At 37.3% G+C, this 16,111-nt stretch overlaps 1 protein-coding gene across 3 annotated transcripts in view; it reads right to left on the reverse strand.

Moving 5' to 3' along the window:
- Positions 1-1,734: 1,734 nt before the first annotated feature.
- The window catches only part of LOC140506880 (interleukin-3 receptor subunit alpha-like), a 113,765-nt gene continuing 99,388 nt past the window's right edge, over positions 1,735-16,111 (reverse strand). Inside the window, exons 10-12 of one of the 3 annotated variants that reach the window (XM_072614512.1) lie at positions 9,129-9,225; positions 3,853-3,934; positions 1,735-2,638 (exon numbers count right to left, since the gene is read on the reverse strand). In XM_072614512.1, the coding sequence (XP_072470613.1) occupies positions 2,552-2,638; positions 3,853-3,934; positions 9,129-9,225 (266 nt within the window). In that variant the 3' untranslated portion in view covers positions 1,735-2,551. The remainder of the gene's footprint in view (positions 2,639-3,852; positions 3,935-9,128; positions 9,226-16,111) is intronic. The other 2 variants (XM_072614513.1, XM_072614511.1) reach the window with 2 other exon arrangements.

Below are 16,111 nucleotides of genomic sequence, written 5' to 3' on the forward strand. Positions count from 1 at the left end.
CACACAAGCTACACTCCCCTCCCTTCTCCACCTTGATCCCTTAGAGAACCAGTTCACCTGTACACTGTTTCTTGTTCCCTTATCATATCATGGATCTTGTTCTGCGAAGGCTCAGCCTTAACTCTCACCATCCACTGTCTTCTCTCTTATGTCACTGAATGAAGCTGGAAAAAATCATGAAAGCAGGGTGACTAAGTCCACTATAAATTTATATCAAGTAATCTCAGTAGGACCCTCATTGTGGCCAAACACTCTTATTACTATTAAGCTCACCACAGCACCTTTTTTGGATTTTTTTTTTCATCCTTCCTCAAACCCCCCAAACCCTCCCAACTGAGAACCTTGCTTTATATTTCACTGAAAAAAATTGAGACCATTCCCACAATTTTCCTCTCTTCATCTGATATCACTCAGATGTCTTCAGACACTCTTTCTTCATGTACCTTTGTCTCACATGAAGAGGTGGCCCTTCTGGCCAAGGCAAACCCTTCTCTATATACAAATGGTCTCATTCCATCCTGACTTCTCAGGCAGATTGGCTCCTCTGTCACCCCCACTCTCTCACTTATCTTCAGTCTCTCCCTGTCTACTGTCTTCTTTCTTTCTGCCTACAAACACTGCCACGTCTCCCCAGTTCCCAATAAATCCTCACTTTTTGGAAGTTTGAAAGAGATGTTCTTGTGAATTTAACAGTAAATTGATTAGAGAGTTATAAATAATGCTTTGCCACAGTGAGAGTCCTGCTGGGACCCTTCCAGCCTATAGAACTCCACACGCGCACACACGTAGATAAAAGTATTATAACATATATCATATTATACATACACACATATATACACACGGTAGATAGATAGATAGATGGATAGATAGATAGTGCTATACCTTTCCTCCCTTTGTGTGGCTAAACTCCTTGAGAAGACCATTTACAATTATGTCTCCACTTCATTTCCTTTCACTTGTTTTTAACTGGTCTGGCTAATCACCTCCTCATTCAACTGAAACAGTTCTCTTGAAAGTTTCTAATGATCTCTTAATTGCCGGATCTAATGGCCTTTTCTCACTCCTCATTTATCTTAATATCTGCACTGTGAATTACCCTCTTCTAGTTGAAACACTCTTTTTCTTCCACTTGTCTGAATGCTCCTCAGTCTCCTTTGCTGAAGTGTGTGAAAAGGCTGTATAAACATGAAGAAAAGGGTGGTAGAGGGGGCATCAGATGAACTGTTCTCTTATCTTAAACAAAGAGGGGTTAGGCACTCTCCTACACACATAGTTTGGTGTGAAAATAAATCACGCAGGAGGTAAACAAGCCATGATGGGGGTGGGGGTTAAGAGGGAGGATAATACTGGGTAGGGAAGAGACATAAATGTCCTTGATCCTGAAGGGGGGATTAAAAGGAGGGGGGAAAAAGACCTAGAATTTAAGCAATAATCAGTTGTAGAATGACTGAACAAATTATGTTATATGAATATAATGGAATATTATTCTGCTATTAAAAAATGACAAAAGGTACAAATGTAGACCATCCTGGATGATATGAATTGATGCTAAGTGAAGTGAGCAAAAACCAGGAGAACAATTTATACAAAGACAGTGTTGTAAATAAAAACAATTTTGAAACGCTTAAGAGCTCTGATCAATGCAACTCCTATGTGTCCAGAAGACCTTTAACCACATCCCGATAAAAGAGGTTGTGGACTCAAGATACAGAAAGACATACATTTTGGCCACTGTGTGGATTCATTTTGCTTTACTATGCTTATTTATTACAAAGGTTTTTATTTTCCTTTAGTTTTTAATGGGGGAGGGGACTGAGGGGGAGGTAGAGAGGAAAGGGAGAATTTGAAATAACAATGAAGAAAAGAGGGCCATTGAAGCATTTTTTAAATGCACAGAAGCTCCAAAAAAAAAAAAATGCACATGAAAGTATAGAAGGAACCACAGACAAGCAGGGAAGTTTTAAAAGTAACATATGCTTTTTTTAAATGCAAACTATGAAATTAAGATTCAGTTTTTATACAGTCCTCTTTTTGTGTTCTGCTGTCTACGTAGAAATAGTTTCTTCGTTTTGGAATTTAAGTTCAGAATCAAAAAAAGAAGAAAAAACAAGAAAAAGAATCAGTTTACCTACTGAGGCGATATGCTATCAGATTCTCTTACTGAGGTTTCCAAAGATCTAAACCTACACAAGTGGACATGTCCAAAGGTGTGCTGCAGTGAGCTCAAAGAGGCCCATGAGCTCTGATTGTTAAAACTTCTGTTTAAGCATTTAAAAACTTGAAAATAAGCAAATGCTACCAATTAGAACTTGATTTATTGTTTTATTGTCTGTCTAGAATTAATAAAGTGATGAAAAAATGTTAATAATGCAGATTTAACTTAAAAGTATGTCTTTTCCCCTCAAAGAGCAACTGTTAAACATTTGCAACCCATTCCTCCTTGTATGTTACTATAGCATTACTTGGAAGAAGAGAAAAAAGTAGGAATAAGAAAAAAAGATTAGAAAAGAAATTTCTAAGAACATTATCTAATGAAAAATCTTGTTTAGTTTTATGGACGGTTTGATTTTTTTTCAAAAACTTGTATCTCTTCAATTTTACATTGTTCCGGAAGTGTTTTATTTTCTTCCCAGACCACCTAAAGAAAGGAAGAGACAAAAAGGTTATTTGATCAGATTCTTCTGTGTATCAATCAATTTCATAAGTTTACCTATCTATTAAATTAATATTATTTTGTTTTCCTATAAAAGCATAAGACAGACATGGAAAAATATATGTGAAATCAGGAGATAGGAAGATAGAAGCAGCTAACTCACTAGAAAAAGTTAATAGGTTAGTTAAGAGTTCATAAGTTACTTAAGTAACTTAAAGTTATCTTAGTTTGTAGATGATGAAACTGAGACCCAGTGAAGTTTAGTGACTTATCTAAGACCACATGCCTAGTACATTCATTTTTGTTTAGGAAAACACAATCTAATGGGGATGGTAGGTAAGTAATGATGAGATGAGATGAGATTATTTATTGTGTCCTTTTTAAAAATTTCTCTCAAAGCAAGCAACATGCATTGCAAGGGAGCTGCAATCCAGAACTGTGCCCCACCCCCTCATGCCCCCCCAAAGGAGACAGTTCAGAACTGGCTCAATTTAGGGGTTGTGAGTACAGTTATATGCTCTTCTAAGAGTAGATGTTTCCAAGAGGTGCCAATCAATTCTGATTGGTCAACATACTAAGGTGGGCTATATTAAAATGAGGATCTTGGGGTACATAACTTAGGTCACTTAATCTTGGTCAAAGAGACATCAATTTCCATATCACTTGTCTTGACGTTAGGGAGAAATCAACATTTTCCCAGACCTGTCTGGGCGACAAACCCAGAAAGCAGGAATGGACACCATTTAGATTAGACCGTAAATTCATTCTGAAGAAGAAACTAAACTTCCTAAGAAAGGGGGATGGGGGAAGCTCTGAGTCTCTAAGATAATGATTACTAAAAAAAATCATTTTTCACATTCCCCTACCTGATTCTGAGAGGCGTAGCCCTCTCAATGAATCACTAACTTACATGGTCAATATTTTGAGATGAGATAATTTAAAAGAAAAAAAACAATTATGTTAAGAATGGTGGTGAAGGCCTTGGAAGGGAAATAAGAGATGTCCTCAAAGTCAAATTATCACCAAACAGCTTTCAGAATTTCTGTACTTCTACTTTCTACTACCTCCTGGAGCCTGTAATTTTGAGTATAGGAAATAATGGAGAACTTAAAGAGACAGACGGACTGACTCATTCTCTCTCTCTACTTGTTTCATATCCTCTAAAACTAGTACTGTATAATTTTAGCAATACAACTTACCTGGATGTATTTGTGAAAACTGTCACTAACTTGGTCTTTAATATGGGGAACAGGAGGGAATATTTTTTGAATTACATTATACCTTGGAAAAGAAAAGTAAATGTAAAACTGGATAATAATCACAAGAAATGAGCACAAAATAACATGCATTGAAAGAAGGGACTGGCCCTTAGAGAAAGGATGGTGTTAAACTTGGACGGATATCTGATTAAAAACCTGAGCCTTCTTTAAGTGGACCTGTTTTCCCACCTCAGTGTCCTCAGGTCATAGCTATTTTGACCACTTGTAGCAAAGCAGAGTTCTGTCCATCCTCACAATAATTAATAAGTTCATTTTAAACCCTATTATGTATCAATCAACAAGCATTTATTAATTGCCTACTATGGGCCAGACACTATTTTAGACTCTGGGGATGTAACAACAAATAATGGAAACAATCCTTCTTGCAAAATGAGGGGATAGACAAAGCGGGATACATTAATACACTAATCAAAAGATTAAACCTCCATTAAGACTTTTGAATCATACTGCTTGTTTAAATATATGCAAACTAAATAGAAATAGATACAAGATAATTAAATATAAGGTAGTTTGGAAGAGCACTAGCAGTATGGGGATCAGGAAAGATTTGATCTTCCTCTTGAAGGAAGAGAGGAATTCTCCAAGTGGAGATTAGTTAAGTGTGAATTTCAGGCATGTAGGAATAACCTGGTGTTTGAAGGAAAGAGAGGTCAGTTTTAGTCCTCAGAGAGTGCCAGCTCCCTAAGGATACCCTACAGACTTCTGAGTTTGAGCTCTAAATAGATCTTTCCTCTCCTGAAGAACTGTCAATTTATTCTTCTAATGGGAAGTTTTTTTCAGTTTGTCCTTACCAGATACCGTTTCAAATATGGCAGGGATCCCTGAATTATTCTATTTCTTACAGAGCTATAAAAGGGCAAGTTTGAATTCTTATCATGTCACTTTTTGGTTACTGATTAGAATTTTCTTGCTGATTTCTCCTTATATAGGTCACTTAATTGAGGGCCTTCTAGTTTTTTCCCAACTTGATAGCTATTCCTGTGATGTGCAAAAGTACTAGATAATTATTTTTATGAGTTCATCTAAAAGTGATTATAAGAAACTATTAATAGCCCACTTTCCTTATTTGGATGAAAAAATGAGTGGGATAAGTGTGTGTGTGAGAAAACCTTTGATTTGTTTCTGTTTCCCTCTTTTAATGTCATTCAATTCAACATTCATTAAGGACTTACTGTATTTAAAGTCTTAGGTTAGTTCCTAGGCTTTAAAAGACAAAAATATCAAACAATTTCACAGAGTTGTGGAAACACTTTAGATGCATAGTAAATACAGGATCATTTTGGTGGAAGAGGATAAAACGTTGTGGGGAGAGATGTGGTGTTTGCAAAAGTTTTGCATATAGGAAATAATGCCTGAGCTAAGCCTTGGAAGAAAATAAGAATTCTAAAAGAAGGAGATGAGGAGAAAGGGTGTTGCAGGCATGGAGGACAGCCTATGGCAAGGCATAGAAATAGCATATTGATTTCAGAGTACCTACAGGTGCCATTGGGGCTGATGAGTATGTATATCTTAGCTATTTTTAAAAATTAGGTTTGAATGACTAGAGACTGAGCTCCACAGTTCAAACATTAATTTGGTAAATATTATAATAAATCAGACTAAAGGATTTATAATTAGATTATCACATAGCTTGTCTCTGTAGGAGTCAGCAAACTTAGTATCCTCAAAGTTGGCATTTATTCACTATAGTTCTGCAATAACATGGGAAAAAAGATGAAATCAAGGTCACTGCTAATGGATGGGTCAATGCAAATGTCACTGTCTACTCTAGGCTAGTAGAAGGAACTTGGAAAGCTCAGAGCAACTAGGTGATACAGTGGATAGAGTGCTAGGTCCGGAGTTAGGAAGACTCATCTTCCTGAGATCATGTTTACTAGCTGTGTGATTCTGGCCAAGTGATTTAATCCTGTTTGCCTCAGTTTCCTTATCTGTAAAATGAGTTGGAGAAGGAAATTACAAACCATTCCAGCATCTTTGTCAAGAAAACCCCAAAATGGGGTCATGAGGAGTTGGACACGACTGAAAAATGACTGAATGACTCTGAACTTAGTAGAGGGAACTCTCAAGCTTCAAAGCAGAGTTATTAATCCTTGGGCTTCTGCATGGCTGAGAATTTGAACTACAACTTCCGCAGATGTGTAAGTGGTTCACTTTAATTCATTCTTTCCCTCAACATGCATTTATTAAATGCCTGCTGTATTCCAGATGCTTTGCTAGGCACTGGATATGATGATCAAAAAGAAAACAATCCCTTCCCTCAAGGAGCTTACGTTGTATTGGAGGAACAGCAGGAACACAGAGATGTGAATGAAAATATATAGAGAAAGTAAACAAAAAGCAATTGTGGAGTGGGTGGGAAGGAAATGTACTTTCAAGTTGGGGCAAATAGCAGGCTTCATGTAAGAATGGCACTCGAGGAAAGCCTGAAGGAAGCTAGAGACTCTATGAGGTGACACTAAGGAAGAAATACCTTCTAAGTGTGGGAGAACATTCTGTTTTGTCATAGTAACAGGAGATGGACTGTTGTGTTGGGGAATCACAAGCAGTCCAGTTTGGTTGGAATATAGAATGCCACTGAGTTCCTGAAGAACTCAATGTGTAATAAGCCTGGAAGCTCGGAACCAGTCTGTGAAGGCCTTTAAATACCAAATAAGGGAGTTTATTTTTGATCCTAAAGGTAATAGGCAGCCACTGGAGCTTCCTTAGCAGGGGATTAACATGGTTAGACATGTTTTTCAGTAATATCAATTTGGCAGCCAGAGAAGCTAAGATAATGAGTTACAGAAAGTGGGTTTGAGCTCAATTAAAAAAAAGCTTCAGGCCACCACTCCCTTCCCCAACCAGAGTAGAAAAGAGGGAAGAGGAAAAGAAGTGAAGGAAGCAGAGGAGAGGAGAGAAAGGGAAGGGAGAAGAGGGGAAAGGAAGGGGAAAAACCTCAACATAAATGGAATAAAAATCTTAATATGGATGTGAAAAAAAACCAAAAAAACAGGTTTTCTCTGTCTTTCATGAAAGAGGAAAACAAGATATTGTTTAAGAACATATAAAGATAGCAATAAAAAACAAAAATCAATATCACAAGTCAAAGAGTTCTAGTTCACATTTTGCAGTAAATACTTGCAAAATGTAACTTCACAAACTGCAACTCTTCTCAAATTACAACCTTGCTATAATGCAACATTTTTGTATGTATTGCTAGAATATTAATTTTTTATAATTTTGATATTTTTTATTTATCTGAAAACTAAGAGAAAACAAATATTTTTGAAGAAATTGTATTTTTACAAAATGTCCATGTGGTTCATTTAACTTTTTGTGATTAAAAAATAGCTAAAAAATTAAAATGCATGCTTTTTTGTAATAAAATAAGCTTGCACTCCAAATTTTTAATTTTGTTCATAAAAGCTATGTTTGGAAAACAATTGATTTCTGAAAAGTTGTACCTGAGCATAATGAGATTGAGTCATCATACTGTCAAAGGGTAGAAGTGAAAGTTCAAATAGAGTTAAAAGTACTAGGAAATACATGGTTTGTGACATAAATTTGCAGGCTACTATTCAGAAATGTACGTAAATTGAACATGAATATAGATATCTAAGAATAATATTAGAATATAATCATATTCTGTTTCTCAGAATTAGTTAATGCTGAATTTATATTCAGAATTAATATTCTGAAATTAGTAGTTCTTTGGTTTCATTAGGGTCTGTATTGACTGATAATTGAGAGAATTTTGCATATTATTATTATTTTCTCTGAAATTTGTTATTTCTACAATGGATATCAAAGACATATGCAATGGAGTTGGGTTCTGGTCCTCCTCCTGGACAGCTCATAAACCAGTAGTTTGTACTAGATTCCTCTTCATTTTGGGGAGGGAACCAGGCCATCCTCATTTCATTCCCTTGCAGGCTCTCTCCAGACTTTGTCCCAATTACTCCTTCTAACCCCTTTGCCCCTCTTTTAGAGGACAAGGATTGTCTTTATGTTTCTATTTGCTTCTATTTGTATACTCAGCATTTAGCACAGTGCTTGGCATATAGTAAAGATTTAATAAATGCTTGTTGCCTTACCCCCTGTGACAGTAAGAACTAAAAGGAAAGGTTTAAAACTCCTCAGTGAAAAAATACTATGCTTTAGTACCTGTGCAGTTTCTTTTAAGCTGACAAAAAGATAAGACTTACAAAAACTCACATGTTACTATCCAGAATAGGGAGAGAAATAATTTTGTTACTGGCAGTAATGTAGGAGAAACAGTTGTTAGTTCTGCTGTGCCTCTCCAGGCTTGCTAACTAAAACTCCAAAGGTGGTGATTTGCATGAACTATGGGAATGAAAAATATAGAAAGAATTGATCCCTCTCTAATAAGGGACTGAATTCATAGAATGACAGTTCAGATAGAATCAAAGTAATTAAAAAGATAGGTTTAACTGAAGCCTAAGGGCTTTGGCTGTGGCTTTGGGGTTTAAGTCACCAAAGAATGATACCCCTGAGGTGATGTGTTAAAACCAAAGCTCTCATCACAGGACCACAAAAAGTTATGGCAATTCAGCAGAGGTCCAACAGGTGGCAGCCAAAAGCACCACTGATCATCAAGGACCAGCAGATGACTGGGCACTGAAGACATAAGCCCAGCATGACAACAGGAAATTTGGTAAAGTCACAGGAGGACCTCTTTGAAGGAAACTGCAGCAGTACCACTGGCAGGAGTCATGGGATGCGAATCTAGTACACTTTTCTGCTTTGGTGGGGCAATCTCTGGAAGAATGTACCCTTGTTTGTTGCAGGGGGGAGGAGAAGGATTTCCTTGTTATTTATTCTGATATAATGTTTAAATGCATTTTACATTGAAATAATGAGTACTCTGGTAAAATGAGATAACAGTTTTAGGTCTGTAGATGCTGGCCTAAATGTGTCTTGAAATGGAACCTGTATTATATCTATAAAATTATTTGTTACATGGCTGCTATTTTTCAATCACTTAGTCAACAAGCATCATTAATTGCCTGCTAGGTGCTAAGCACAGTGCTAGATATTAGGGAGATGATGATGAAAATGAACCAGTCTCTGACCTCAAACAGCTTACATTTTATCAGGGGAGAAAACATGTACATAATTGAGCATCTACAAAATAAATATTACTGCTAATGATAACATTAAATCTATAACAGCAACACAACAGTGATGTATTTTACCTTTTACAGAGATATCCCATAATGATCAGCATAATGCAGACTATTCCAAAAAGTGACAATACTGGCGGAGGAATATCTTTACGGGCGTCTTCATGACCTGATAGAATAGGATGATTAGATTATCACAGATGCCAATCTCAAACTTCTCTTGATCTCTGTGAAATAACTTGCAGTTTGTTCAGTTTTCTGGCTTGGGCAAGGAGCACCAATAGCCTACGACTCCTGCAACATTTCTGGTGGTTTTGTTGCATGGAAATTGCCTGCCAGGCTCTGCAGATGTCATCTGACCCTACTAGAGATAAATCCTCTGTTAATTTTCATGGGATGGGGAAACCTACAGTCATTAACTATTGGGAGTTTGGAAATCGAATCTAATCATAGTTATTTATATGAAGAAATAACAATCGGACGCTTAATCAAAGTCAGCTAGCAAGTGACAGAGCTGAGATTTGAACCCAGGTCTCTTAGGTCCCAATGCACCTCTCTTTCTACTACACCATGTTTCATACAATCTCAGAGTTAAGGGGTCCATCTAGTCTAACCCATACTCCTTCCTCAATGATTGACAGACTCACAACAGATCATATTCTTCTCATCCCAGTGATTCTGAATCCCTTGGCTGTTACCATTCAAAATCCACTCTCCATTTGCCACCACTCAGTCCTTTATTTCTATTCTCATCTACTCAATCCCTTCCTCTGCTCTAAGGCTACCCATCCTTTACACTATTTTCTTTGGAATGACTGTTCCATAAATAACCAATTTGTTTTCATCTTAAAACTTTATTCCCCATTGTTTCCCCTCCCTTTTTTTTTGGCTCAGAGTCCCAACTGCTTCCAATGACACAGTGTCCGTGGTCACCTTTTCCAAAGGATGTTCAACAAAGCTAATCAGCATCTCAAATTATACTTAAACCTTTCATATCTCAACTTTCCTCATCTCAGTTTTGATATATCCTGGGCCAGCAAAAATAAATTAAATGGACATTTTTGGGGGGTTTTGCAGAAGCTGCAGATGACATGTGAAGGCCAGCAATTGACACAGAAAAAGTTTAGAAACTCAGAAATGTATGAAATATATGAATAGTATTGGGTAACATCAACATCCCGTAAGGACTTGATTTATTAATTTGTTGACTGTCTAGCCTTAGTGAGGTTATGGATAATATGTTAATGATGCTGATTAAGCTTAAAATTTTTCATGTGCATATTTATAATTACTATCTTTGGAGAGTCAGTTGTTAAACATTTACTAGCACACCCCTGTATGCCACCTAGCTCTCTGGGACTTTGTGAGAATCACGGAATTTAGAATTAAAAGGGATCTCAGTAGTCATCTAATCTAGCCCATTTCTAACAAAGGATCCTCAGTACAAAATAGTTGATATGTGACCATATAGACTTTTAAAAAGATTTCCAATGAGCCTGAACCCACTCCCTCCCATAGAAAAAGAAAAAAATCAAACTTCTTCTCTGGTACAAAGGGCAGTGCCAAAAAAATTTTACTCAGATTTTCCAGCTCATGAGGGTGCCATACGCCTAAGCCCTGGGGAAGGGATAATTGTATTTCCCTATTAGTTATTTTTTTAACACATAGCTGTTAAGTAAACTTTTTTTAAATCACAAAGGTTAAAAAAACTAGAAAAAGTTAAATAATTTTCTGTTATTGTTTTGCTGCTGTCTTTGATATATGTAGTGACTTTATAGTAACAGCTTAAGCTATTTATATACAAGTAAAATGAGTACAGCAAAAATAGTGTGAGTGAACACAAGACGTCACAAGTAATGGAGAAGGAAACACTTCTTCCTTTCTCCAGGGTAAAGGGACCGGGTTAAAACTTTGTTTTAAGGAACACTTTTGTACACTAACAAACATAAAGGGGTACATGTTCAGACTATATATTACACAGATACACATGGTTGACTGTGGTACATCTATTTTTACTACAACCATGAATGCTTGAGGACTGCATCCTAAAAGTACCTCCATTAACGATCCCTGTGGCTAGAGCCAATTATTCCCTCTCCTCCTTTCCCCTACCACAGAAGGCCAATAAGTAGACTGTGTTCTTTGCTTGAACTTTGAAGCTGAATTTGGCCTTTTGAAATCACATTATATCCAAAGTACTATGCCAAAAACGCCAAATATTCATGAAAATTCCATAGATCCATGTTGGTCACTTCAAATGAAAACCGCTTACTCCCCAAATATTAGCATGTTAACTGGCTCACCTCCCTAATATTAAATATAAGAAAAAGCAAGCAGGAAATATATAAATCTAAAAAGAAGACAAATGAACCTGTCAGGTCATAAACAAAAACAATTTGTAGGATCACAAAGATGGCAAATGTTCTCCTGAGTATATGCTAAAATGAGGCAGACCCAAGTTAGAAGGCTAGTTAAGGCTCACTTATTGGGAATCTATTACCTCCCAAAGCTGCTGAATTAATTTTTGGGTGGTTTTAGTTGCTAGGAACATTTTCTTTACATAAAGCTAAAATCTTCATCTCTTTCCACCTCTATTTGATTCTCCAATTTGTCCTTCAAAGAGTTGCTAGAATAATCTTTCTAAGGCATAGATTCCAGCTGCCCCCAGCTTTTTGCTTTGTTTTTAAAATTTACTTGAATCAACCTTCCAACTTCCATGTCAACTAATTTCAGATATAGGGAAGCCAGCTCATAGAAATTTTTCATCTTAAATCAATAAAAATACTCTTCAGCTTTTGCATTTAATCCAAGCAACTCAAAATACACAGCATAGATCTTTTCATGTTACTCATATGCTCAAAATCTTCACAGGCTCTGTCGTGTCCTCTAGGTAAAGTTCAAACTACTTAGTGTGACATTCAAGGACCTCCACAAACTGATCCCACACCAGTTCATATTAATACTTCTATGTCCTGGTTACTTTGGGGGAGTGTAATGTTAAAGGAATTTGAAGATTTTTCCTACCCCTTAATAGGCCCATATGACCTGCTTTGAGCTTTGGCCCAATCCACAGCCTGAGAGACATGGAATCCATGGTGGGAGGAGGAAGAGACAGTAAGCCAGAGCAGAGAAGCCAGTGTGAGTGAGAATGGGAGGAATTTTGCCTAGGGGAGTTTGTTTGTGGCGAGGCCTAATGGCAGGAAGGCTTGGAGATGTCAGTGCTCCCTTTATTGGTAATGTGTACAAACTTTGCTGTTTTCATGATGGAATTGGCTTTCTGGTAGCTGAATAAATATTTTGGTTTTGTCTTTGAAGAAGAGTTTGTATTTTGTGAATTTACCCTGGAAATACACATGCATTCCCATAGTGCCTGCTGTGGGTATCTCATTGGCATTACAGGGAGTCAGGAAAGAACAGTAGAAAATGTGCTGTTTAGATTCAGAGGACCTGGATTCACATCCTGCTTCTGACATACACTACAGGTCCATGAGTTAGAGGACTATTTAACTGCTTTGAGCCTAGAGGATCACCTGCAAAGAGTATGAGTGGGGAGTAGAACAGAGGAGGTTTGTCTGAGATTATTTTGGTCCTTTATGTATTTTCAGAGATACATTGGAGAAATTCTCCACCTGGGACTCTGCTTCTTGGGGAAAAAACGATTAGCACTTTCCCCCATTAGTATTGGACAGTGATTGGATAGTCAATTTCTGAATGTGTTTATTTACACATTAGACTAGTTCCCTAGAAACAATTTTTGCATAATTGAATGCTTAAATACTAACAACAATTGTATCACTGTACCAATCACAGATGTGGAAGCTGATATGATCAAGTATGAGTATCACACCCTTAGAACACAATATTGCCTAGAATTCCCCTAAAGTACACGAATAGTCACCACACCCTCCCAGCTTGAGGTCTTTATATGCAGTTCCCTATGTTTGGAATGTCTTTCTTTCCTACTTTCAAATGTTGGATTTCTGCCCAACTCAAATCCCATCTCCTCCATTAAACTTTCACTGATCCTCTGTCAATAAAACCTTTCTCCTTAAAACATCATACTGCGCTTTGTTTTTCTACCTCTTTAACGCACTTTCTCCCCCCAATACATTTTTGACATTCTGTTCTATGTTGTAGTTATTATCATTCATGTTTTTTTCTAAGCTACATGACAGCAGGGATCAAATCTGACCTAAATTTTAGATTTCGTCCATAACTTAGTGTTCTGTAAATAGTTAGCCCTCAACAAATGCTTGTTGAATGAATTAATGGATGAAAGAATCACGCATTGTATGATTATCATTTTTTTTAAATCTTCTCCCAGCATTGTTTTATCTGTGCTCCATTAATTTGTTTTTTGGACTCTGCTTTTGTAAATATTCTTATCCATTTTCTCTTTTTTGCCTTTTCAGGTTTTAGGAGCCAATGTAGAGACAATTCAGTTCAATTCAACAAACATTTATTAAGCATTTACTATGTACAAAGCCCTGGTTTAGGTGCTGGAAAAAAAGACAAAAATAAACCCTGACCTCAAAGAGTATAGGGGTTTACTGAAGTACCTCATATCTATTTACTAAGAATAAATCACTGTCTTTCTAATTCTGCTTAGTGGTCCATTTTTGTCAAATGCATGCCCATCCTTAAAATGGTGTATGGTAGGGTTTCTATAAATGATCTACCTGTGAAATTGATGGGATATATTGGGAAAAACAGGGAAAGAAATTATCTACCTTCTAGTAGCTAGACCTGTCCAAAAATCTACACATAAATTTAAAACATTTACCATAATCACATTTCTGTTAGTAAATGCCGATGGATACACCCTTGTTTCGTCATGTCCAATTCAGCTTGTCAGGATCCCCATGCCAAGATCACCCCTCTCTTTTTACTATTAGGAGACAACCTGTTTTCCAGAGTTAAGGTCCAGCAAGCAATCTGTGCCCTGAGTTTGGCATAACAATCCTTTGAACTCACCCTCTTCATGAACTCAGCCACAACAAAATGCTGGAATTGTTTCACACCAGCACCAGGTGGTCTCAGAGTTTGGATAAGCACCTGTAGTACCCATGTTCCAGTCATGAAGTCCTGCTATGAATCAAACTTGTCACAGTGTTACTATTATACCTCATTGTCAGGGCTATATCTCACTCTGTAGCCACTGCTTTAAATATTGAAATATGCCCACGCTAAAGTGGATCTCCTCTTAGAGGGGACCCTGGCATACGTGTCTAATTTTTCCTCCTTTATAGTGGAATGATGAAAGTGTTTTACTTATAACTACGGTTAGCTCTTTGGTTTTCTTTTCTTTTCTTTTACTTTATTTTTTTTTTTTAGAGTTAACTGTGGCTTTAATAACCTATATGACCTCTTTGGGATTTTTAGAGTTAACAGCAATTGCAGAGCTACTGTGGCTCTTTGGTCATTTGTTGTCAGGATTGACAAGTTCAATTCAATAGATATTCATTAAATGCCTAATATGTGCCAGGCATTGTACTAGGCAATGGGGGTAGGGATTGAGCCTGAACTTATGATTTCATTGGCATAGGGAATTCTCTGGATGAGGAAATTCCTACCAACACATATCACCCTTCTCTACAACTCAGAGCCTTAAAGAGTTGTCTAGAGCCCTGAGCAGTTAATCCTTGCCTATATACAACCAGCATGTGTCAAAGGTGGGTCTTAAATTCATGTCTTTCTGGTTCTGAGCCCATTCTATCCCCTAGTACGGGTACTACAAAGGAAATGAAAACAATTTCTTCCCTTAATGAACTTATAATTTGCTAGGAAAATGTAGCACACACATAAATAAATACAAAGTACCTCAGGTTAGGGGTGGCCCAGAGAATACCAACAAATGGGAGGATGAGGAAAGACCTTGATTAGGAGGTAGGAATTCAGCTGAGGTTTAGACATATCCAGGCATGCTAAGAATGGGAAGGGAAATCATTCCAGGCAAGGAAGAGGACATCCTATGCAAAAGTATGCTGAACAGCCAGTAGAGGAATTGGCCATGGAGTGTGTAAGGGTGAGTGATGTGAAATAACTGAAAAGACAAGATGGATACAGATTATCAAGGGTTTTAAGTGCCGGAAGGGTTTGTGTATTATACCTCTAGCAAGGTAAACTTGGCCTGGTCAGATCTAAGCTTTAGGAAATTTGACTGGTAACTGTACAGAAGAGTGGACTGGAAAGAAGAGAAATCAGTGGCAAAGAGAGCAATTTGGAGGCTACTGTAATACTCCAGGTGAGATTTGGTGGGGCCTGAACTAAACTAGTTATGATATGTAGAGGCAAGGAATATTGGAGCATGATTTGACAACTGATTGAATATAAGAAAGGGAAGGAGAGATGGCTGTGAGGTTGTGAACGTAGCTGGACAGAAGTATGGTACTGGCCTGGACAGACATAGGGAAGTTAGGGAGAGGGGTGAGATTTGAGGAAAAGATAAAGAGTTCTCTTTTAAATATGCTGAGTTTGAAATTTCTGTCACCTATCAGGAAGAAATATCCATTAGGCAGTTGAAGATGTAGAGATATTGGCTCAGGAGATATTGGCAGAATTGGGAATCATTTTTATAGATATGATAGTTGTATCCATCAGGAGCTGATGAAGTCACTGAGACTGACTTCATTCCATCATTTGTTCTTGAAGAAGGCTAGTAACATCATGAAAGTGATGTCTTGACTTCCTCATGAGTTAGATTTAAGTGAGGCATAGCAGCGCAAAGTCATCAGCCTTACTCTTTCATCCAGTCATCGAAGTTGAGTGGCAAGACAAAAGTCAAGATCACTGGGGTTGGCCCTGGATACAGTGGGTGATCTTGGCCTTTTGAAATTAATGTCTTTCTCAGGTTTCCTTAGTCTGAGGTAACTCCCATTCAATGTCTTGAGACCAAAGATGGCTTAATTTACCATCCCCAAAACATCAATCTGGGAATATAAGACTCTCAAAGTTTCTAAAACAGAAAACCATTGCTATTTACACTAAACCACCAAAATCAATGAGCCACAGAGGTTTGGGCTGGGGGCTATTATTGGTCTTTCAGTGAAAGCCAG

This window comes from Notamacropus eugenii, chromosome 5, assembly GCF_028372415.1.
Source record: "Notamacropus eugenii isolate mMacEug1 chromosome 5, mMacEug1.pri_v2, whole genome shotgun sequence".
Taxonomy (NCBI): domain Eukaryota; kingdom Metazoa; phylum Chordata; class Mammalia; order Diprotodontia; family Macropodidae; genus Notamacropus; species Notamacropus eugenii.